The 24,701-nt window shown below is 35.4% G+C and overlaps 1 protein-coding gene across 1 annotated transcript in view; it reads left to right on the top strand.

The window, feature by feature from the left end:
• The window catches only part of PTPRQ (protein tyrosine phosphatase receptor type Q), a gene marked incomplete at both ends in the record, with an annotated part of 125,963 nt that overhangs the window by 8,876 nt on the left and 92,386 nt on the right, over positions 1 to 24,701 (top strand). The window contains 17 exons of the mRNA XM_082280024.1: positions 778 to 964; positions 1,101 to 1,385; positions 3,936 to 4,220; positions 4,827 to 5,096; positions 6,217 to 6,477; positions 7,979 to 8,109; positions 8,288 to 8,417; positions 9,876 to 10,026; positions 10,523 to 10,629; positions 11,109 to 11,206; positions 13,985 to 14,147; positions 15,798 to 16,058; positions 17,783 to 17,943; positions 18,880 to 18,991; positions 19,671 to 19,897; positions 22,053 to 22,122; positions 24,156 to 24,355. Of these exons, the coding sequence (XP_082136150.1) occupies positions 778 to 964; positions 1,101 to 1,385; positions 3,936 to 4,220; positions 4,827 to 5,096; positions 6,217 to 6,477; positions 7,979 to 8,109; positions 8,288 to 8,417; positions 9,876 to 10,026; positions 10,523 to 10,629; positions 11,109 to 11,206; positions 13,985 to 14,147; positions 15,798 to 16,058; positions 17,783 to 17,943; positions 18,880 to 18,991; positions 19,671 to 19,897; positions 22,053 to 22,122; positions 24,156 to 24,355 (3,099 nt within the window). The remainder of the gene's footprint in view (positions 1 to 777; positions 965 to 1,100; positions 1,386 to 3,935; positions 4,221 to 4,826; positions 5,097 to 6,216; positions 6,478 to 7,978; positions 8,110 to 8,287; positions 8,418 to 9,875; positions 10,027 to 10,522; positions 10,630 to 11,108; positions 11,207 to 13,984; positions 14,148 to 15,797; positions 16,059 to 17,782; positions 17,944 to 18,879; positions 18,992 to 19,670; positions 19,898 to 22,052; positions 22,123 to 24,155; positions 24,356 to 24,701) is intronic.

The following is a 24,701-nucleotide window of genomic DNA, read 5'->3' as shown; positions in this document are numbered from 1 at the left end:
CACAGACTTGCTATGCCTGAGTGCACTTATGCTCTTTTGCCTCCGGAGAGTGCCCCAATACCATGCCTAAATGTGTTGGGTTTTCTATTAATGCCCTGTAGATGTAAGAATATTTTAGTGTAGTGCAGACTGAAGCCTGTGTCCCACTGGAGGCATCTGCCTTACGATGCTGGAAGCAGACTGGGCAAGCATCTTTCCCCCAAACTGTCGTGTTGCCCCACTCTAATGTTTGTAGAGCTCTGCTGGAAAACCAGAAATTACCTTAGAGATTAGAAACCTGGAGTGAGGTGTGAGTGTCCTGACTGCTGAGAAACCAGCAAACAGGAGAAGGGGGAAAGATAGCATTTCTTCATCTGATTGTGAATCTGGCCACAGTTATTTTCAGCTAAATATTTCTGTTTTCAGACAAAAATTATGAGTATTTTTGGCTGACTGATGTTTTAAATGAATACCATTTTTAGAAAATTATCCATAAAGATTATTAAATTATTTGATTAATAATTAATTTTAAAGGCTTGTTTGTAATGATGAAACATACTCATGTGGTTTTTATTATATTATGCTATGTTATATTATTTTCTTGTAATCTTTGTAATAGAAAGGATAGAATTTTAGATTGAAACCTTTGTTAAAAATAGTCCTATATAATTAATTTGTGTAAATGAAGTACATAAATTTTGGATGTTTTGGAGATATACTTGTGATGAGGGAAGACTTAATAATTTATAAATATAACCTAAAAATATATGCTTTGTAATTTCATTTTTTTCAATCCAGGAAGAAGGTCAGCTCTTGTGGACAGATGGATCTCCTTATCTTCTAAAAGCTGGTATCTCATCTCTGTCAATGATACCGGAAAATCAAACTGACTGCTATGCCCTTCAGAGAGATCCCACTGGCCCAGACTATTTCTTCACTGGATTTTTCTGCTATGTACAGCTGCCATATATCTGTGAATATGAATGTAACTATATTTTTTCAATCTTTTGCATTTATTTTTAAAAGCCTTGCCTTGATTAAGTTTGCATTTGAAGGTACAAATATAAAAAGAAAAGGTTTTAATGATTTCAAATTTTTTCATTTTTGATGTTCTTTTTCAGTACCTCTGGTACCAGAAGACTTCATGTTTGATGTGCGTGATGTCAAGACAACTGAAGCTGTATTTGTGTGGAGCAGTATGGACATGTGGCTTAAGTCAGGCTTTGCACTGATACTTAAGTACTATTTTGATCAGTGGAAACCATACATTCTGAACTTGCCTGTGAATACAACGCAAACAAAAATTGGGCGGTTGTCTCCAGGCCTTCGCTATAGTTTCTTATTAGCAGCAAGGAACCCAGAAGGAGCACAGACTGTCTTAAGTCCAATTCTGAAGGTAGAAACAAGTAAGTTACAAAAATAAATAGCAATAATAACCAGATAATAAAATATTTTTTACATTCTCTATCATGGTGTCCCGCAGTGGTAGGGAGGAGAAGAGAGACCCAACAGGCAGGAATCGTGCAGCAGGATTCCTTTATTTAATTATTTTACAACTCTTTTATAGACTTTTTTCTTCATAGTTTAATTGGTCAAAGGATCAGCCACCCCTTGGGGGTGATTGGCTAAAATCCTAAAACATCCATTGTCAAAGTATTTTTCTACTGTGCCATAAACAAAGCTCTGCAAGGTCGCAGGTGTTCAGAGTTTATAGAACTCTGCTAATATCTTCTGTGAGAGAGAAAAATATCTCATGGGACTGGAAAGAAGCAAGAAAAATTATTACTAGCAACAATATTGTATTCACAATTTTCCTTTTAATGACACCGTTTCCTGTGCTGATATTTTGTCTGAAAGTATAAATAAATCTGAACATGAATTCTGAACTCAGGATTTACTAGTTTGTGAAGTGGATTCCAAAGACTTCATTTTGCTTTGTACTAAAATGCTTTGTTGAGATTGATGAGGAAAAGCTCTGAAGTTTTCAGTGCCTGCAAACAGAAAACCATACAAATTCTGTTTCTGTGAAGCATATTTTAAAATCTCACTATTACAATGATTTTACTCACAGAGTTTCTACTGATGTTTAAAGGTAAAGCTGGATGTCGAAGTAGCAAAGTATTTTTTGGCCATGATGGTGAAACAAGTAGCATATTTTCCAATCTGAAGTAAAAGATTTTGTTGGACAAATCAGAGGTGTCCCTGAATATCTGAAGCTAAGATGGTCTTTATGGTTTAAAAATACATTGTGTTTTGACTTGCATCATGTAGATGCACTGTGGCATATGTAGTATTCATTCACAATTAACTTGTAAGTCTATTTGAATGAAGCCAAATGAAGCCTGCCAGTTGGTAGAGGTGATAAATGCCTTTGCACCTAATAAAGTGGAGATGTCTTCAAGGAAAAATTACTTTATAGACACAACTTTAGGTGCAAATTTTCTTCATATTCCTGTTTATGTGGTACTGGGAAGATGTTCTCATTTTCAGAAATTAAAGAGAAGATAGTGCCCTAATGTTTTTACCAGTTCTGTCAAGGCAGTCCAAACATAAAGAGAGGTCTATTTTATTAGAACAAAATAGAAGTTAATCTTTGGGGAAAGAAGCTGTTCTTTTTCTCCAGCAAGTACGTTTTGTGCAGTTAATTTCCTCCTCCAGGGTACTTTAGTGCACTTGAAAGTCCTTCCATCTCCTGTGCCTACCAGACTCTCTCCTCCATAATTTGATGGGTTTTTTTCTATATATAAGACCTTGTAATGCAAGTTGCCTGTATAATGAAGGAAATACATTCCTGTTTTCTTCTTTGAGAAGCAAATTTGAGAGGTAGGCCTGTGGGAACCTCATGGAGCTCAACCAGGCCAAGTACAAGGTTCTGCACCTCTGCTGGGGCAATCCCAAGGACAAGCACAGGCTGGGTGGAGAACGGATCAAGGCTAGTATTGGGCAGAAAGACTTGGGGACATTTGTGGATGAAAAGCTTAATGTGACCCAGCAGTATGCACTCACAGCCCAGAAAGCCAACTGCGTCCTGGGCTGCAGTGAGGGAGGTGATTCTGACCTTCTGCTCTGCTCCTGTGAGCCCCACCTGGAGTGCTGTGTACAGCTCTGGGGTCTCCATCACAAGGAAGATGCTGAATTTTTGGAATGAATCCAGAGATGGCCACTAACTAGGTCAGAGGACTGGAGAATCTCTCCTATGAAGACAGACTAAGAGACTTGGGGCTGTTCAGTCTGGAAAAGAAAAGCCTCCAGGGAGACCTTACAGCACCTTCTAGTACCTAAAGAGAGCCTACAAGAGAGCTGGAGAGGAACTTTTCATGAAGGCATGTATTGACAGGACAAAGGGACAGTGTCAAGTTTCAGGAGGGTAGTTTCAGATTAGATAATAGGAAGAACCAGTGTTGATGTGCTGGAACTGGTTTCCCAGAGAGGCTGTGGACTCCACATCCCTGGAAGTGTTCCAGGATGGATGGAGCTTTGAGTAAGCTGGTCTGGTGGTAGATGTCCCTGCCCATGGCAGGAGGGTTAGAACTTGATTGTCTTTAAGGTCCCTTCCAACTCAAACCACTCTATGATTCTGTGATTCTATGAACTGGAGTAATGCATGCCATTTGCCTTGGATAGTGTTTCTGAACTGACTGAAGTACAAGAGAGGACCTAAACGGGGAAACTGGGTTCTACATAAGGAGCGAGTTGATTCAGAAAAACCTCAATTAGCTAGTAGGAGTATTCTCTGTGTATCAGTATTCACTGTCACTGGTACACTGTCAAGGTTGCTTTGTTAGATTTGCTCTAATAGTATTTAGTCTGTATGTAAGTGTGTATTGTTAGGTTTTCAGGCTCTATTTAAAACACACAAACAAACAAACAAAAGGACACAACAAAACACCCCACAGTTATTGATGAAAGGCCTGAGAAACTATTATCCTATTTCTATTCCTAATCTTATTCAACAGGGCCGTTGCACTCCCAGAAGTTAGAAGTTACATATGTTTCATCTGCAGAAATACATTTAAAATGGAAGCCTCCCCAGCATTCATCCAGTGCTTCTTTTCAGTACTACCTGGTCAACATATTGGACACCGAAACCAACGTCTGGGAACAGTTACCAGTTGAAAAAAGCAAGACTTCCATAGTCATACAAAACATAAAACCTTATCATCAGTATCAGTTATATTTACAGAATGTAGCAGAGAAAGGAACTCTAAGCTGCCACGAGAAGCCTATATTAATCACAACAGGTGATGTATCCATTTTCTAGTTTTATTTTACTAGACAGAGTTTAAATTGAAAATGCAAGGCATAAAGGTATCTTTAAAGCCTTGTCGCATTGTGGTTGTTGGGGTATTCTTCAGAACCTTCCAAAATTGTGAAAGTACCAATCCCTTTATTTATTTATTCATTTGCCTACTTAGACCATATTAGTATGAACTAAAGAAATTACATTCTGCTTGATAAATTCTGATTCATAGTTAGTATCTTTAATTTTAGCAAAGTTAAAACATTATAATGATGTCTCAAATCTTTTAGGGTAGACTAATTTATTTTTCTAGTAATAGATACTGAGACTCAGACTGTGTTATCTTTTTACTCTGTATATATCCAGTGGAATGGAATATGCCTGCAAAATGAGTCCCTATTTGTTAAGAGAAAACAGAAAGTAGAATCTGCCTGTAACAGGCAGTTGTCTGCAAACTATTTCAAGAAATAATTAAATTAATCAGTAGCTTTAAAATCATGACATCTTAGAAGAAAAAACAAACCAAGAGGCATCATTGGGAAGTAATTGTAAATTGATAGTAAGTTTGATATATGGTTTTATACTGACATCTTTTTCTTTGATCAAGCCGTCAGTCCACCTACAGCTGTTTATATTCACCCAGAGGATGTAGAAGAAGAGAGTGTAATCCTTCACTGGAAGCTGCCACAAGAGTGTCAGGAATCCTACATTGAAGTGAAACCTAAAGCAGACATAGGTGAAATTAAAAAGTTTTTATTAAGCAACACAGAAGAATTAAAGGTTGATGACCTAGTTCCTGGAATGGCTTATGAAATAGCAGTGGCAAGTGTGAAAAATGGAACTATGAGTGAACTGAAGACCATTGCATGCACTCTAAGTAAGATACTGCTTATAATGGAAAATACAGACTGTAATACATACGTCAGTCTTGCTATTGTTGCTATCACCTAATAGATTGTGTAGACCAAACCAGCTTGCTAAATAGGCAAGGATCAACTTAAATATGAAATATAGAGATCTTAATCCTAATCGTTAACAGCAAAATTAACAATTCTTGTAAAGAGAGTGCAGCCTTTGAAAACATACTGGTACTAGTGACAACTGTGATGGGGACCACAGCTGGAAATCTTGTTCCCACTGGCAGAAGAAACTGGGTGAATCATTGATTTGCATTGAAATAGGAAAATATTGGAATGGTTGCAAAAGATTATTTTTTTTTGGAGATACATTAGTTCTTCCGTGAACGGTGAGAAAGAAATTGCCTTACCATTAGTGAGAGGCTGCTAGGAAAGAATTAAAGTAATAATAGCTGAAAATAAAAGCTTTGCATCGTTTGTTAAGGCGTATTTCCCATCGATTGGAGAGGGTTTATTGAAGGGTCTTAGTTTACCAGAATGTTGAAACGCTTTTGGTACAGTATAAATTTTTTGCATATGTGAAAGAAGTGGGCAGGATTCACTTATACATGTAGTATGTAAAGGCTGCAGCTGTCAGGCTACAGATTTATGAAATGCTGCATTGTCATTTTTTTTCTAAATGATTACAGTATTTTGGAGGGTAACAGTCTTAAGTCTTTTCCAGAATTTTTTATATAGGATTAGATTTAATACCTCATTCACGACACAGATGACAAAATTCTAGATGGGATATTTCACAGCTGTCAGAGCCAACTGTAAGGGAAGAAAACTAAACATGTCAATGTTGTATCCATCAAATGCATCTCATTCTCCATGGTCGTCTCCCTGCCCACATCTACATTTCTGTAGAGTTTTCCAGTTATCCTGCTTACCTTCTTGGTACAGTTGTGGCTGAGAAGGAAATTCTAATAATAAATACTTTAAAGATATTGTTTCTGAGCTAAGACATGTTTTACTATCGTAGCTATGAATTTGCACTCAGCAAGAGTATTTCTCAGAGCAGTTGCTTCAGGTCCATTATGAGGTTTTCATTGAATTTATTTTCAACTGGTTTAACATGTGGCAATTTTTTTCTTCTAGAGCCCAAGCCTGTTCAAATTGTAGTTCCTTATGTGCTCCATAGCAATGCTGTTGTACTATTTGTTCGCATGCCCGATATTGGAGTATTTGATGGCGTCTATGTTACAAGTAAAGAAGGACCTAATGCAACATTCTCTTTAAAAAGTGATGGTAAAATAACAATTGAAAACCTTACTGCAGGAAGAGAATATGATTTTTGTGTCTCCACAAAAAGTGGAAAAATTTTGAGCTCCTTTTACCATATAAATGGTGTAAAAACATGTGAGTATTTTAAGTTCTTATAAAATTGCACCATGTAAAATCTTAGTTTTTGAACCTTTTTAATTTTATTGGTATTTCAGTGCAATAGAAAAGACATGCTATTCAAAAATCGTCTTAATATATCTGTGTAAGCAATTTGCAGTTGTACTAACACTAGCTGTTTTTTAAACAAGACTGTATGAATCCCTTAGAAGTTCTAAACGTGCTAAATTGTGTTTTTTATATTGTGTATAAAATGTCTAGCAAGCATTTCAGTAATTTAGGCTGTATTAAATTATTGTCCTTATGGGAGAAAAGACACATTTTGACCACTTATTTTAAACAAGTAGATGAGTATTAAAGGAGTTCTGTGCCTTGAAATTACTAAGTTTATTCATCCTGGTGCAGATTTAAGCAACAAATAAAAGTGTTGAGATTCTCCAAGGTAATAAATTCATTTAAAAAGACATTAAAAGAGCTGTAATGGAAAGGACTGCTTCTAGCAAGGCCTTTAAAAATGGAATTTTAATAGAAACTTTCAAAATGTTTAAAAATACCTGCTGAAATTTTGTGTTTTGACTTTCTTATTTTTTAATTGTATTTATACTTCCTCAAGTTTTTCTTTTCCCATTTTATCATTTTCCTTTAAAATTTTTTTTGCCCTGTTTCTTTCAGAGTAGAAATGTTATAAAAGGAAAAATTAGGATAGAATCGAAGGAAGTAAGGAAGAAAGAAGAGAAGAGCTAAAGACAGAAAAAAATCTTTCCCAAATAAAGAAAGCCTTGAAAGATGACTTTTCTTAAAATAGTTTTAATAAACACTTAGTGTTCAGTCAATCTTATGCCAGCATTTCCTAAATTTAGTGGTAAACTACCTTAGAAAACCTAGTCTTGTTCTGAGTCTTCTCGGGCCTCAAAAATTTGGAAGAAATAAAAATCCTGACCCCTTACATGTATACAATTTTTCCTCAGAAAATGTGTAAATTTTGATATATTCCAGACAGAAATGGCTGTGATGGGGATGAAAGAGATGTAGAGAAGAGTGGAAATTTTCCTGTAATGTGATCTGAATTGTACCTGACAATACTATACTAATTAGGGATGAAGTGTATTTGTCTAGCCTGATCCACCCAATTTTGCTGAGCATTTTGACAAAATTGAGGTGCATCCTGACCACTATGGTGGTGCTTTTGGAGGAATTAACTTCATCCTGGAGAACTTTCCCACCTAGGAGTGCCAGCTCTGTCCTCAGAGAGAAATGCATATTCAACCTCATGTAATTTGAAGATAAAAAAGCGAGAAAATTTTCTTAAATAGTGGCATTATATATCTTTTTTCTTTCTCTATTTTTTTCTTTTTCTATCTTGGAATCGCTGTGTGTCTGCATGCCTGAGATCAGATTTTACCCTCTATTTGTCTGTTACCGATTATCTTCACTTTCATGTCTTTCCAGGAGATACGAAAAGTGTTAGATTGAACAGCTCCTGGGATTGAACAGCCATGTGTTTTATGTTCTTCTGTAGGTCTGGCAGCTCCCCTGAATGTACAAGAGGGTAACGTCACTGACACTTCAATACAGGTCTCTTGGGACCGTGCTGATGGAGATTTTGAGCAATACGAGGTTACATGTACAAACTGTGAAAGTGCTTTCAAGGTATGCTGTGTACAGCACCTCCTGTGGATAAACACTGCAGCTACTTCTCAGTATTCTGTTAAGTAATCAGAGGCTGAATTAAAAGCTTTATTTCCCATTAAAATAGTTGGGTGTGCAGTTTACATACCATAAGTGAATTTTGTAAGCAGTTCTGTGAAAGCTGTACTTGATTTTCTAGGTCCAGAAGGTCAAGCAACAAACAGCAATGTTTTCCAATCTTAGTCCTGGTAAGCTGTACAGTTTTGCAATTCGAACAGAGAAAGAAGGTTTCAGAGACAGTATTTTTGTGACAAAAGAAATAGAGACAGGTAAGACCACAATGTTGTCAAATTCAGCATTTGTTTTACTCCATCTATATCTCTTGCTTTCTTCTTGAATTTTATTTTTGTCCCAAGTAGAGAAGAATAATTCAGCCATTTTTGTAATTTTCTCCTTATTCTCTTTCCTTGTTATTTTTCTTATTCTTTGACTGCAAGGGACCGTTAAGAATCTCAATAGTGCTCCTGTGTACAATGAACTACCAATGTTAACTTCATGTTGATTCAAGCAGCTGTACAGTCCAGTACCTGATACTTGCACAGTGTCTTGCCACCAACATTAGAGAAAACAATTTTTTTTTCTTAGGCTTCTGTTTAATGCTTTAATTTTTCTCTTCATCTATGACTTTGAACACACTTAAATGTCCAGAACTAAATTTGTTTTATCGTGTTTTCTCATTGGCCTCCCCTCACATCACAAGCAAATTTGGGCTTTTCTGTGTTTAGTTTTACTTTGGGTTAGTACATTTGAATCGCAGCAGTATAGTTCTCCTCAATTCCAGTACTTCTAACTGGTTGAACCTGGGGACACAGCCTCTCAGGCTATTAGATCTCATGTGTTATAGTTTCCTCTAACAGGTCACTAATGTGAAAAAATCAAGCATAGTAGATACAATTGAAAAGGTTCAGCATATGTGATCAAAGATATGTAATGTTTTGCATTCAAGGAACCACTGAGTTAAAACTTATACAGGAACAACATAAAAGCATTTGTGAGAGGATGAATCATGGAGAGGCAATTATGGAGCAAGTAAATCATAATACTCTGACATTTCCTTTTCAAGAACTAACACTTGAAACTAGAAAACAGAAAGTAGAAAACAAGCAAAAGCAAATGGTTGTTTATTAAATTTGTAGATAAATTGCAGAACTTCTGGCCACAAGGTATGTTGCCTGATGATTGCGATCATAGGTTCAAGTGGAGACCAAAGACATTCATAAAATAAAAATCTGCTGAGATTTATGAAATAGAAATCTCCTTTGCCTCGTGAAATCGTTGGGCTGCAAACTGCAGTCTGGGGAAACTGAAAGGAATTACCACTCTATGCAATTCTTGCTTTTTCTGGAGACATAAGCTTTTGGCCACTGTTGACTAAAAGATACTGTGCTAGTCGGGACTTGGGTCTCTGCAGAGCATGTTACCTCTTATACTGACATTTCTTTTTTTAAGGAATTTTCCATTTTTGAAGAACTCCACGTCAGTGATAACAGAACTGTGCTAAACAGCATTACAGAACAATAAACAGTTTGGCTCTGGATTTCCTGGATAACAAAAGTCCCTGTACAGGTTACTGCAGTAGTAGTAGTCTGCATGTCCTTGAGATAAGGAAGGACATGACATAATTTTTGTGGAGTTTTCATTGCATTCTGGTGATGAGAGGCCTGTCATAAAGAAGTGTGTTTAAAATGCATTTTTGAATCAATGCATTTTGTTTTATTGTCACACAGTGCCAAGTGCAGTCAAATACCTGAACTGTAGCAGAGACTCTGAGTCAATAACTGTTACCTGGCCACCAGCCAAAAGTATGTTTGATGGATATGTTCTTTCAATAAACAGTAAGGTCTTCAATGAGAAGAAAATGTTACCTTCTGGTGTGAGGTAGGATGATTACATTTTAAAAATAACTGACATAAACTCAGAGCAGCTGTTTCCCTGTGTATTTAAAATAAGTAGCCTGTGCTGTTATTTGTATGTTATATGTTTTTTATGGTTTAGTTGATATACATTACTATGCCCATGTATTTTAAGAACTGCAATTTTAAAACAAATTGTAATTCTCATATGATATTTTTATCCAAAGAGGAGCAAACAAAATACTGCATTGGGGGGAGCACCAGTAAAACCTGTGTGCCACTCTGGATATTTAATTCAGTACTTAAAGACTTTCTAGTACTGGAACTTGCTGTGAACCATAGTGTAATGCACCCTATTTAAGATTTTATAGTACTAAAATATTTTTTGACTCACAACATATAAACATGTATGCATACATAATGTGTAAATAATATCCATAAAACTATAAAGAATTAACATATGAACACACATGCATTTTTAGAATCCTAAAGGACACAATCTCTTCTTTTAATCTTTGTAGAATGCACAAATTTGAGCATCTTCTGCCAGGCACTGATTTCTTAATCAATATTGTGACAACCAATGGATTAAAAAGAAGTCGCCCTACTGTCCTCAAGATTAGCACCTGTAGGTTCAGTTTATTAATGACTTTTCATGGTTTCAGATAATTAAGGTTTTTACATTTTAAGGTGTTTTCTAAGGAAAGCTATTCCTTATTAAATCCATGCATCTTAACGATGTCTGAATTAATGCATATAAGTTTTTCTTTTCAATCTAAACATCTTTGAAAATTACTATATATAAAAGCTTTTAAAACACAAACAAGTTTCCTCTGGATTGAGTGATATTTTGCCACTAACTGAATCAGCAGTAATGTTAGGATGATAAAACTTTTCCATAAAAATTGAAAAATGTTGACTTTTTTTCTGATTCTGTTTCTAATATATAGAGGTGATTTTCATTTATTTGAAATTCTTTTTAAGTACAAAATAAAATCTCTTTCTAGATGGAACTAAAAAATAATAAATTAAACCTGTGTATTCTGTAGATATCAACTTCCTTAAAATTTATATAGATTATTTTAAATCTAAATTTTACATCCTCAGATCCTGATCCACCATCAGATCTACAAGTATTTGGACAAGAAGAGAATGCAGTCTATTTTTCTTGGAAACCACCAAGAGGAGGATTTGATATGTTTCAGGTGAGATGAGAATGGGAAGAAACCACTGCAAATTTTTTTTTGCGTAATTTCTCAATTAAATTATTATTCTGTATGTACTGCAAACCCGGCAATAAATATTTATTTTTATAACCTATGTTAGTACTGGAAGGAAATACTGCTATTGGAAAAGGTCAGATAAATATGTACTTCATATTACATAACAATTTAAAAAATATTTTTAAAATATGCTTTTAATAGCTTTCAAAAACTGATTTTTCAACTAGTGTGAAAAAAGATCACAGGTCAAGGGTCGAATGTAACTGCAATGTAATCTTTTTTTCTCAGCTTTTCAAATTTGTAATGCAAATTAATTTAACTGAAGTGAAAAATAAAAAATACATTCCATATAGAAGAATCTAATGTTTTGTTTAGAAAGTTACAGAATAATTGGGGAGGGGTTTTTTTTTCAAATACAGCAATTTATTAGACAAAACTGCAAACCTTTTCTGCCTCCCATATCCTTCTGGCCTTGGGCAGTAAGTAGTTTAGGGACTTCCTCAGTGATAGGTTTAAATTGGATATACATAAAGAAAAACAGGGGCTACTCCTGAATTTTTTTTGTTATTTATACTTCACAATTTTTTATGTCCTGTTTAAAAAATTACACTTCTTCTTTTTAAACCTGTTAGTCTTTAGGTTCTTGATACATTAGAAACAGCTAGTACTTCCCTGCTCACCATACCCATACCTTTCATGATTTTATAAACTTCAATTTCTTCAATTTCTCATCATTCTTTCAGTTCTCTGTCAAAAACAATCCACAATGGCACCTAAATACTTTGCCCACAGATCGTGTTTCACTATGAAATGCAACCAGTCTCTCTTTTGTATCCTGGCTTTTGCAGTCTGTCTTGCATTATCCTTAGCATTTTGTAGCCACTTGTCAACATGTGGTCAATAAAACTCAGTATACTGCTGTTTTAACACGTCACTTGAATCAATACGGTTCCTAGGTATAATCTTTTTTTAGTTAACTTACTTGACTGGGATATTCTTTGGTATGTAGCACTACCATGAGACAAAGTACTTTGCTTTAATGGTATGCACAGTTTTTACGCCATATTACAGTGTCCAATCCTTTTCCTTCTGCTCTCCCATGGCTTCAATTATATCCTTACCTAAACCTGAAATCTGAGTATCCTTAGGATAGTTCCTTGACATTTCTTCTTTCTTCATTAGAGTAAAGCTGCACTGATCTCAATGGATAATAGCAGCCAGTTAACCTCTCACACTATTTTCTGGTGCAGCCTGGAGCATATTTAAAAATTTTTAAATTAAATTTAATTATCTTGTTCATGTTTGAACCAGTTCAGATACACTTTTGAATGTGGTAATGCTATTGTTGCTACCCTGCAGAAAAGAATTGTCATCTGTAATATTGATCTTTGCGTCACAGTATTATTGTTCAGCATCTCATAGAGCAAGCAGCCACATTAGACAGTGCTTTGTCTGTACAAATGAGCTTATCTTTAAATCTTTAATGAGAAAGGCTTTCGTAGACTGGTTGCTTAGTAAGGTGCACCTGCATAAAAGAGATCATTTTACTAATCATTTAAAATTAATCATCCCTGCTCACCAACTTTCTATGCTTTTCAAATTTGCAGTTTTCAAAGCAAAGAGTGCACAAAAGGTCCTTTCCTAACTTCTTTATACGAGATGTAAATCTTTAATCTATAGCTTTGCTTCTAGCATCTTGCAATGCTGTAATTCTAATAAGGTGATGACAGCTTCCAAGATTTTGTTTGTATAAACAGGCACTGTGCTGGTAAAATAGACAGAGGGGAAGTGGATCTTTCCTCCCCTGATGAATAGCAGCTAACCCCAGTGCTTTCAGGTCACTGCCATGTGTACAGCATCCCCTTTTGCTGGAGGAAATTACTTGTGACAGGACAGGACTCACTGTTCAGGCAGCTGCAACCCTTCCTGGTCTCAGTATTAACTGCCCCTCCTGAGAAACCCGTGTGTGTGTGGGGGAGATGCTCATGCAGTGCTCTCCTCTGCAGCGCAGGCACGGTCTGCATCTTGCCTCTCACTAGTGCGGATAGGAACCAGTCTGCAGGGACACTTTTCTATGTCCACAGAAAGAACTGTTGCAGGAATTGTTTTTGTCACCTTAGAGTTGTCTGGAAGGTCAGAAGGAATCCTCACAGTCTCTAGGAGTTAAGTCCCCAGATTTCAGTGTTTTGATATCTCCAGCCCTTTTATTGTCTGCAGTGGCTCTTAAGAGATGAATTTTGAAGGTATAGCAGTGAGCAGAGTTGAGTGACTGATTCCTTGGGAGTATTTTCAGAATCTCATCTCTGAACAGTGCACGTGTGTATTTTTTGGTTGAGTGTTTGGGATTTTTTTCTTTGTTTTGCTTTGTTTTGGTTTTTTTGTTTTGTTTTGAGTTTTTTTGCCAGAAAGATACAGAGTTACTTAACTGTACAGTTCATCAGTACAGCTGTGAGACTGAAGAGTCAGAGTGTGCCTTATTATCCTTCCTCCAAGAGCAAAAACCTGTAAGCTTGAACTTCACTTTGCTTCCTCCATCTACTTTTAAATGTTAAAGTCATTGCTTTCACTACTTGGCTATTAAGGAATCTTAGAGTAAGTGTTCTACATTGGTGGAACATAATATAAAGCTCCTTGATCCTTTTTGTGTTTAAAATGGGGAAAATATTCTAAATATTTTTATATTAACAGGTAGTTGCAATCTCTGAGCATTACTTAATCAACTTTAATAGTCTAATACAAGAAATTCTTTTTCTTCAATAGCTTTCACATTGTCTGATGAATAATGAAAAGATGCTTACCAGAACTATTTATGACAGCAGAGCTGTAGTGAAAAATCTGACCCCTGGGACAGAATACATTTTTCAGTTAAGGACAATTAAAGGCTTGGATTCCTCTGTGGCTGTGGTGAAAAAAGTCATCACGAGTAAGGAAATACCTTATAAATTGCCTTTTGAAAACCAGTAAATATTCAGAGACGTTTATATCATTGTTTGTAAGTAACTAACAAAGGTCACAGGGTTCAAAATGAGACTTTAACTGTGGGAGAAAAGTTGTGCTTCTTCTTGCGATAGTTGTTTGAATAGGAGACTTGTACATAACCCGCCAGACTGAGGTTGAGGAGTCTAGACATGGCTCTTTGAAAAAAGCTTCCAGCTATAACAAAGTAAGATCTTGCCAGAATAGCTTCCTGTACTTTCATAATTACCTTGCATTTTGTTTGTAATTGTTCCTGCATCTCCTAAGTTCTTGCAAGCCCATGGTCTCAGATTGGAGTATTTCTCCTGTACAAGGCCCCAGAATGCTTAAGACAGTAAGAGGAATTGTGCTTCAGAGAGCTTAACAAGGTCCAGAAACCAGAATCTTGCACTCATTTTCTGTCTCTGGGCAAACACGTATTTTCCAATGCTCCTGTGATACAACATAAAAAAGAAGGAAATTTATTTGTGGCATAGATCTGAAGAAGAAGATTTATATTGAATTCTGGACTGCCAAAGCAGATAAAGAACAGCAAGTTGTAATCAGAAAATAAACAATCCCCCAGGTTTATACACATGCATATCATAGACCTCCTCTTTTCTTTGACAGATATTCTGTTCTGTGGCTTGTTTGGACTATAACTCCCTAACTCAGTTTGGATTGTAACTCCTTAACTCAGTTGATAGTCAAGGAGGCTATGCACTTAGTTATTCAAAGATAAGTGAATCTCTGAAAAAAAACAGAACAAGTCCTGCAGATTCTTGTGAATGAAATGTGCAGCAGAATATTCATTATCATGTTCCTGAGGATTCTTTTTATCCTCAAGTAAATATTTTCAAGAGAATTGTGGATGGGTCCAGAGTATGCCTAGATTATGGAAAGTTTACTCTATAATTTTAATGGTAAACCTTTAGGATTTTTTTCAGGCTGAATAATAGGCATATGTTAATCAGTATTTTTCATAAAGCTTCAAGCAAGAAAAATCAATTATCTGGGAGATTCACTTTTTAGGAGGAATTGTAACACTTTTTTAACCTAAGAATCTGTGCTACACAGATTAATGGAGGTGCTATTAGTAAATGTTCTGTGACTTCAGGAATCTTAATATAATAAAAAAGATTATCTAGAAAGGAAAAAAAGGATAATCACTGAGACTATGCTATTTACTGTTTCCTTAAGTGAGCAAACAAACAGTTTTCTAAAATTATATGTCATATAATGTATTTTAGAAAATTTTAAACTGACTAAAATCTCTAATTCTGCTTACAAAGTGTTCCATTCTCATTCTGTTACACCAGTGAGCAATGTTACCGTTCTTAGAGAAGCTCTGATAAAATTGGAATTTTCTTCCATAAATTACATAGTGCACACAGGAGGTACATCTCCAGGTTGTATTTACCCTGTGCAACATAATGACACTGTTTATTATATATCCGTACAAACAATTCTAAAATTTGTATCCATATTTCATGATTATTTGAAATCTCAAAACATTCATTTAAATAAAAAACACTTTTAAAAAAAGCTGTTATTTTCTTATGTTTTAAGTATTAAGGATTAATTTTTTCTTTATTAATCAGAATAATTTTTACCATAGGACCTGCTGGGATATGTGGTCTGACATTAAAAATGGTAAATACTTCCTCTGCAACTCTAATGTGGAATCCAACCAAGACTAACTTCACTTCTTATAAAGCATCTTTATCAAACAACACCTTTATAAAAAAGTTAAGAATTCCAGGAACACTGACTGACTTCAGTGTTACAGACCTGACTGCTGGCGGCATTTATAATTTCACACTGAAAAGACTAAAAGGAAATATTGAAGGAGCTTCTGCTTCCCTTGAATTTGTAACAGGTCTGTATGGTTTCTTGTTTCCTCTCCTTGCCAGTGAGTGGTAGCTGTCCCTAGCAGTGCATGTTTAGCTTTGTACATCTCACTTTGTAGAATAAGACTGAAATTTCAAGAGATCGTACATGTAATAGTTTGCTGTTGTTGTGGGCATATATTACTTATAGCCTATTCAACCTATTCAACCTGCATGTAGTGATTCACTATCAGAAGCATAATGTCTTTAGCTGTGCTGGATTTCTTTTTTAGTATTTCAGATCTTATCCTGCTAAGAGTTACACACAAGCTGAAATTTACCTTACCTCATTTCAATAGGTTTTTTGCAGTGAGTGAAGTTAAACAACAGTTTAGAAGTTAAGAAGTGTTTGTAGAATTAAGGCTTTAGATTGTAAACTTCACTCAGAAATTAATTGTGGGTCTGTACAAAAAGACCTCTGCAAATATAAAATCCAGCTTTAATGGAAGTTGAGATCCATGCAAATAATAGGAGCGATGAGAGCAGTAGGACTCAAAATCTATGAGTATACTAAAAGGAAGAACCTCTGCTCTAGCTTAAACTTGCACACCTCCATATATATTATTAATATATTTTTTTCTGTTAGTGCAAAATGAAACCATGAGTTAAAAATCCTACATATGAGAAAAATACAGATGGAATGTAAAATCTAAAGTTAATATATGGATATATTAATATTTCAGGTTATTTGATGGCAGAACCAGAGTAAACTGTTTGAAACAATTCTTCAGCTTTGAACAGCCTGTGTAAATAGCTCATGAAAGATATATAATCTTAGCAGATTTACAGCAAATAAGAAAGAAATAGAAGTCTTTCAGAGCTGAACCTATATGTTACTCAGACTGCACAGTACGATACTAATGTATAAACAGTACTGGAAGATTTAGTCTGAAGAACTGTGTTAGAAAGGCAGAAAGAGGTCTGAGTGCAAGGGTGAGTCTGAAAGGAGACAAAGAGCATCACTGACAGGGCTTGCTCTGAGACATGAGCACGGGGAAAGCTGATAGTTGCACATGCGTTCTAAAGTAGAAAGGAGACAGACGCACGTGGCTAGAGACTGCACAGGTGAACAAATATGCAGTCATATGTAGACAACATTTTAATGACCTACTGAAGAATTTAAAATCTTGTTCATTATTAGGCTTACAGTGAATAATACACATTTAAAGATGGATTTAAAAGCAGAATAAAATGAGATGTTGTGACATGAGCAGGTGGAAATTTGGCTTTAATAAAAGGAGCAGACCACTCAAATTTTGGGTACTTAACTGACTAGAGTTCATGGCATTACTGGGATTCCAAATATATGAAATTTATAAAAGAGTTACCAAACCTGTGGCTACCAGCAGAACAAGCACCAGCTATATCTTGAATTTCAATTGTAGCAGTAGTTATGTCAGCAGTAGTGCTAACTGTAAGGTTGAGGACAGCAGAAACCCCAGGACTGTGCAGAGATTTTGTTGCTAACTGAACACTGTACAGAGACACTTGAGCTTGCTCTCTGTGAGTGGGGATCTCAGCAGAGTTGGGAGACTCTCACCCAAGACCCAGAGGTAGCATAGCAACTGTAGGATCACATGCTGCCATATCCAGACTAATCTTTCATATAGAAAGTAAACTCTTCTTGGATGCTTTTATATTCAGTTGTAACTACTAATATATTTTATAGGGAGTTATTTAAGTTAATGTCTTCTATTCTACAATTCTCTTTCAGAACCTGCAAAGCCAGAAGGACTTAAATTCTTCAATGTTTCATCATATTATTTTTCACTGTATTGGAGACTACCTTATGGACTTGTAGACAGATTTCATGTGGATCTTATTCCTGATCATGCTTCTGTTGTTATCCTAGATCTTGGAGTTAGGGAGTATCAAGTATGTGCTTTTATTCTAGGACTTGCAGGGCCAGCTTTTCCTTATGCACTGTGCTGATGAGAAATTCAAGCTTTCCTCCTTAGATGTTTTAATGCATTTATGAATACAAAAGTATTAATGAAAAATTGGTGGGATGGGAGCAAATTTCAGCATTCACAGTTTGTTACCTAACAACAGGTAGTGAACTTACTGTTTTTTTAAAGTCTACTAGAAGGATGCAGGCAGTCATCCAAGGGTTCATGAATAGTTTAACAAGGGAAGGGCAGAGCTATTGAGTAGTACAGACTCATTAATTGTGTACTTGCCAGGAAGATCTCTGCTTAAATCATTAATGCAGGCAACATTTCACTCCTAAGCCATCAAAAAGATATAGGAACACTTCTTGATTCTGCTGTCTGGAAAATATAATATTAACAGAAATAATGGTTGTTCTGGTTGTTTTGCTTTTGTTTTTCATTGAAACTGCAAAGATACAGGTATTTTATATAATTTCTTGCTAAATAACTTTAATTATGTTTACTGCAAGGGATGGGTTAGTTTAAGGTTCAAAAACTTGCTTTTCAGGTTGCTTTTTTGTTCATTCTCTCAAAAAGGAATTTTATAATGCTGCATATTTACTTTGATAATGATAATAGAGAAAAACCTCTACAGATATACTGATAGGGGACTCTGGGATAAAATTAATAGTTAATTTTGTTGTTCTTTAATATTGAATGTTTTATACATCATATGAAGGGTAGTTGACAGCAAAATATTGTACTGTAGCTAAAATGTAAACTATTTTTAGTAATGAATTGCTCAAACTTTTCTGTGGTTTTTTTGTGCTTTGTTTTGTAGGGGTTTTTTCTGTTTGTTTGTTTGTTTTGGGATTTTTTGGGGGAGGGGTCATTTTTGTGATTCTTGGTAAAAGGCTGAAATAACTACGTTCTGTTTCAGGCTGATTTTTCCTATACTATTCCTGGAACAACATACAATGTTACAGTTTCTGCAGTTTCTTCCTCAGTCTATAGTTCACCTGCGAGTAGAACTGTGACAACGAATGTGACAAGTGAGTTAAAAATGACTGATGAAATTTCTTCTATTTTTGAAACTATGCTTTTTTATGTTTATTATGTGCACACTAATGTCCAAGAAACTATAATCAGTTTTGAACAGTCATTAAAATTTTTCATTATTAACCATTTAAAAATACACTGAATCTGAAGCATTGTATGAGACCTTAAGAATTTACAAGCTTTTGAAAAATTTGCTATTGTGTCATGTAATAATATCCAGACTCTGATTTATATCTATAGTGGTACATAAAGAAGTGTTCTGAACTATTTCCAAAAAAAAATGTAGCCAAAGCAGATGTGCTTTTTAAGAGAATGCCCTTTAATTGAGTGCTAGAATATGTCAGATATTAAACTGGCATTAAACTCTGTTTTTTCAACAAAGATCTTGAGCAATACATTTTTTACATTCTTATAGAAGAATGTTTTTGGTGTTCCAAAATTAACTTAATAATTTTTAACAGGACTATTTCCAGAAAAAAAGCTTTTTTTCAAAAATACATCAGTTTTCAGTAGTTTTATGGGTTTATGCTGGCAGATGATTTCATTTCCCTATAAAATCTGTGAATGTGTCTTCACTATGATGATTCTTAATTAAAAATTGTTGTACTTGTGTGTGCTTGTGTGTGTGTATAAATATATTTTTAATTTTTTAATTTTTAAATTTTTTTTTAGATCCTGGGCCCCCTGTGTTCCTTGCAGGTGAAAGAGTGGGCTCTGCTGGGATTCTGCTGTCATGGAACACACCACTCTATCCAAATGGGAGAATTGTCTCCTATGTTGTTAAATATAAAGAAGTCTGCCCATGGATGCAAACAGCTTATACACAGGTCACAACAAAGCCAGATAGTTTGGAAGTTCTTCTCACCAGTCTTAACCCTGGAACAACTTACGAAATTATGGTAAAAGCCTTACAAATGCCTCTTAGTATTTTGAATTCTGATTTATTGTAAATTGTGTGAGTTTATAGTAGGTTACTGTAGAGTTTTCTGAAGGACGATGTTATTTACTGTTGCCATATAACAAAATATATTAACGAGATATTTGTTTACAGTAGTGTTTTTTAAATCTACTTAAAAATATTCCAGTCAAACTTGTTCTGAAATGTACCTTCTTCTACTGATATTTGTATTGACACATGGCATTGTGTGGTAAAACATAAAAAGCAAAGGGTAGAATTTTTGGAAACATCTAAATCCTTCCTTATCTTCATTGAGATTTAATCTTTCAAATGACTGGTGTGCTTTGCATATTACATGCAGATTACTAAATCATCTCAGCCAGATCCAGAAAAGCATGTAGTCTAGACATGGAACTTATTTGCATTGAGATTAGGAACTCCTGATCCATCTCTGAACTCTTCAGCAACAGATGACTTCAGGTGGACAGAAAGTAACTGTTATACTTTTGGCAAAATTTGCCAAGCAATTCATTGCCTGCCTTACTCTTTCATAAGAACCTTGGAGGGGTTCCTCTTTTCAATACCAAGAATTAAGTGAAATTATGTGTTGATTTGCTTCATTCCATTCAGTTGCCTTGAAACTGTACATATGAGGAAGGAGTTTCCATGTCTATCTTAATGCTAGTTTTTGTTTCTGAATTCTTTCTACAATACCTACCTTGTGATGAGGTATTAAAAACCAGTGTTTAGGTGAGGGCATAGCTTCAGATTTGTACAGTGTAATTCAAGTACTGTCAGAATTTCCTGACTGCATGTCAACCCCCTGAAGATCTCCAGTCAATTTCCTCAGCTATTGCAATTACTGTAGAGTTCATCAATGCCTAAGGATGTTTCAAGTCATTGTCCCTGTGAAGCATAAGTAGGTAGGGTTGGCTGTAGTCGTGAGGTGGATGTGCATGTGTTTGTATGGCTTAAGAAGGAGATAGCCACTGACACAGGTTCTTGACATCCTTGATGAATTCTTCAATGCTACCTTGTATTTCTTTGCTGTGTTTGTCTGCCGTAGCTTTGTCCTTTGTTTAATATTTACAGTCTTTGAAAAATGCAAGCTTTAGTGCCAAGAAGTGATCAGAAAAAGTTTCCCTTTCTCTCCTGAGGCCTTCTGCTTTCTTTTGCCCTTTTTTATCCTCTGTGGGCTGTCTGTCACTTCTACAGTGATCCACACTTAGTTTTGCGCACCTACCCCTTCTCACCCTGCGGTCCCCACAGTCTGCACTGTCAGCTCCCTAAGCCCCACAGCCACACCATTGCTGCCTAACATTGCCAGCTATAACCGTGCTAGAGAGCTTTTCCCTTTGCTTCTTCTTTCACACACCTCTCATCAACACTGTTGGAATTTTGCTCATGTTTACCTTTTGTTGTCCCTTTTACTTCTTTTCAAAATAAGAAGTTAGACCGTGTTCCTCTTTCTTTGTAACTGTTGTATGCCACAGCCCATTGCTGAGTTGAATTGTCACCAAATCCTATATTGCAGAGCAAATGGCATTGTTGTTTTGTTTATCTCCATAAATTCTACCAAAGTCTTGATGTACTTCTTTTCTGTGGGAAGACTGTGCCGTGATCATGAGCACTGAAGTGCATTTACAGTCCCCTGACCTATTGCCTTTCTGCAAAAAGACATACTTTCCTTGGGTTTCTGCCTTGAGGAAGGTTGACCTGCTCTTGCTAGCCTTCAGGAGACAGAGAAATAAAAGGGAACTTTTTCTCCTTTTTACTCTTATAAGTTATACTAAGCAAAATAGGAATGCAGAATCTGGTTTAAGTGTATTGTGGTAGGAAAAAGAAGTGTTACTGATGTTATTCTTGCTGTTGGTTTTTGCATAAAATAAGGGCTCATAAATTAGGGATCCTCTTTTGATGTGTGGATATTCACGTGTGGTTTTCTCAATTTCTTATGCTGTTACATACTTTTTCAGTTTTATTTTTTTACACTTAAACATTGAGTATAAACTCAACTAAAAAAGGCATGTTCATTTGCATATTTATAGTTTAAAAGCTAAAAGCTGTATCTCTGTGTATCCTTAGGATTTTCATTTTCCCTGAAGCTGTATATACTGTAGATTTTCTAATGTGGATTCTTTCCTTTTTTTCTGTAGGTTGCTGCTGAGAACAGTGCTGGTATTGGAGTGTTTAGTGATCCTTTCCTTTTTCAGACTGCGGAAAGTGGTAAATTTAATAAAGCTGTTAATTATTTCGATTAAAGCTGCTCTAATTCATTCAAATAAATTATCCATGGCAAATTTCATACTTGAGCAAATTCCAATGCATTTAGAACAAAATCCTTATTCTTATTCTGTCAATGACAAAGGTTCATTTTTTTCTATTTGCTAACAACAGCCTTTAAGATGTGCCCATAGGGGCATTTATGTACACAAAGTAATTTCTCTTGGAGTTTTCCAATGCCAGTTTCTAGGTAGGCAGCTTCCAGAAAGTAAGTCACAGCAGAGCAGAGATACCTATCAAGTGGATCTGTCTGCTGTTGCCTGCAGCAGTTCTAGGAGACAGATTTTGCTGTGGAATCATCTCTGCCATTGCCTACTTAAGTTGATCTGTATTTGTTTAGTGATGGGTTCTAAGAAGCTCAGGACAGAATGTATTTTATTAAATTTTTATGTATTAATTCTGAAGGTAAAAAAAAAGGTCTGAAATGAAAATTTGAGTTGGTGGTTTTGAAGATTAAACAACATAGTCTGAGTTTGCACAATCTTTACTAATTTAGTGTTTGTGATTTCGCTCATGCTCCAGGAGCAGTTGTGCCCTGGCTGAAGAGCTGGCACCAGTCCAGTTGTGCCAGTATGAACCAGTCTCAATGGAGTACAGAGCTCGTGCTGCCAGGGCAGACTGTCCATCTGTGTTAGGCTGATTTCTGTTTGTCCGCAAACTGCAGAGTGAGATATCTCAATTAATGGCAGAAAATCATCACTCTGCCTGAGATTTGTAAAATAACGTAATAATTTATGAGCCCAATATAAGGAGGAGTAGTAAACTTGCTGCATGGATCTATGTGAAATCATTATTCTTCACTTTTTGTGCATTATTGCTGGTAAAAAACCTTATTTCTGTGAGCTTTATTATTTACTCATGTTTGACAGAGTACAACACTGGCATATACCCATGTGAGAACGTAAGCTTTTTAGTTTTGGAAGCATTTCTGTCTGCATTTTCATTAAACCTAAAATGCCTTACTATAAATGTAATTGGAAAGTTTCTTCAAATTCTAGGTGACTTATGTGTCATTGGTATAGCATTTATACTTTTACCTTCTCAACTTTTTTTGTTCTAATTCTTGCTTTGATGTCTAAAGAAAGTCAAACATTTTAATCATCATAAAGATGGGAAATTTAAAGTAAAAAAGTTAGACAGAAGTTAAAATTATTTAAATGTAAAGGTGGTGGTTTGAGAGGAGGGGAAAGAAGGTGAAAGATCTGGAAAACACTTAGCAAGACTGAAAGAACTAAATATGAGGCTTGGAGGAGCTGTCACAAATCACCTGTGGAAGGTCTGTAAATGTGGAATGCTTTATTTTTTAAGAGAGTGTGAAAAGCCTTTTCTCCTTAATACTAAGGCAGCTACTGCGGGACCTGCTGCTGATTGTGCCATGTGTAGGCAGGACTAAGAGGGAGACACAGGAGAGTTCAGCATGTAAAATAGCATGTAAAATATGATTTAGATGTTGCATCTCATTCCTTTGTGCTGTGATTAATACTGATGCTCTGCCAAAAGGCCACAGAAACTGTCACTGGTACAAAGAGCACAGTATATGCAATAATTGTGAGCGTTCCAATTTAATTGAGTTATTTAAAGCTACCAAAAATCTATGTGCAGCTGAAAAGATGACACAGGTAAAGTGAAATAAATCACACAGTGTTGTCAGATGCTCTTAACCAGAAAAAAATGGGCAAAAATTTTCTGCTTCTGGAAGAGTAGATAACTTGCTTTTAAGAAGAATATTTTTAATTTGACCAAACCAGTTACTATATATACTATGAGATTGAAATAATTGTATTTCTCACTTAAACTAGATTGAAAAAGAGCTGGTTGTATATCAGCTTCTTTACATGTGTTTGTGAATGATTTTTTATGTTTTTGCTTCAGAACTTGGAAGTTAGAAATGGCATTACAAAAAAAAAAAAAATTGTTATTTTTCAGTGCTGAGAAGAAAAATTTATCTCACTGCTTTTGTTTGTTTTGTTTTCAAGCTCCAGGTAAAGTAGTGAATCTCACAGTTGAAGCCTTAAATTCTTCAGCTGTAAATCTGATCTGGTTTCTCCCTCGGCAACCAAATGGAAAGATAACTAGTTTCAAGATTAGTGTGAAACATGCAAGAAGTGGAATTGTAGTGAAAGATGTCTTGGTTAAAGTAGAGGACCTTCTGTCTGGGAGGTTACCAGAATGTAATGTAAGTGCTATAAACCTTTTAAATTCGTAATAGACTCAATCCACAAAATGTAGTTTTACATTTAAAATTTGAGACATAAAAATGTGGAGGCTTTATTTTCAGAAAAATTCCAAAAACCTTACATACTTAGTCTTAAAACAGGATAAAATGAATGAAGAAAAACCTTTCTGTTCAAAATAGTTTAAATGGAACACTTTTGCTTGAAACGCTCAGTTTAATCAAAGTGAAAATGCTAAGAAAGGTTAAATTTGGCATCCTTTTAACAGAAAAAAATGAAATAGAAAATTTCTATTTTTTTCAGCTTTCAGTTTTTATTTTTTTGTTTTATATACTATTCAATTAGAAA

Source organism: Coloeus monedula (genome assembly GCF_965178545.1).
Source record: "Coloeus monedula genome assembly, chromosome: 4".
In the NCBI taxonomy this organism is placed as follows: Eukaryota; Metazoa; Chordata; class Aves; order Passeriformes; family Corvidae; genus Coloeus; species Coloeus monedula.
This window is presented reverse-complemented; position numbering and strand designations above follow the sequence as displayed.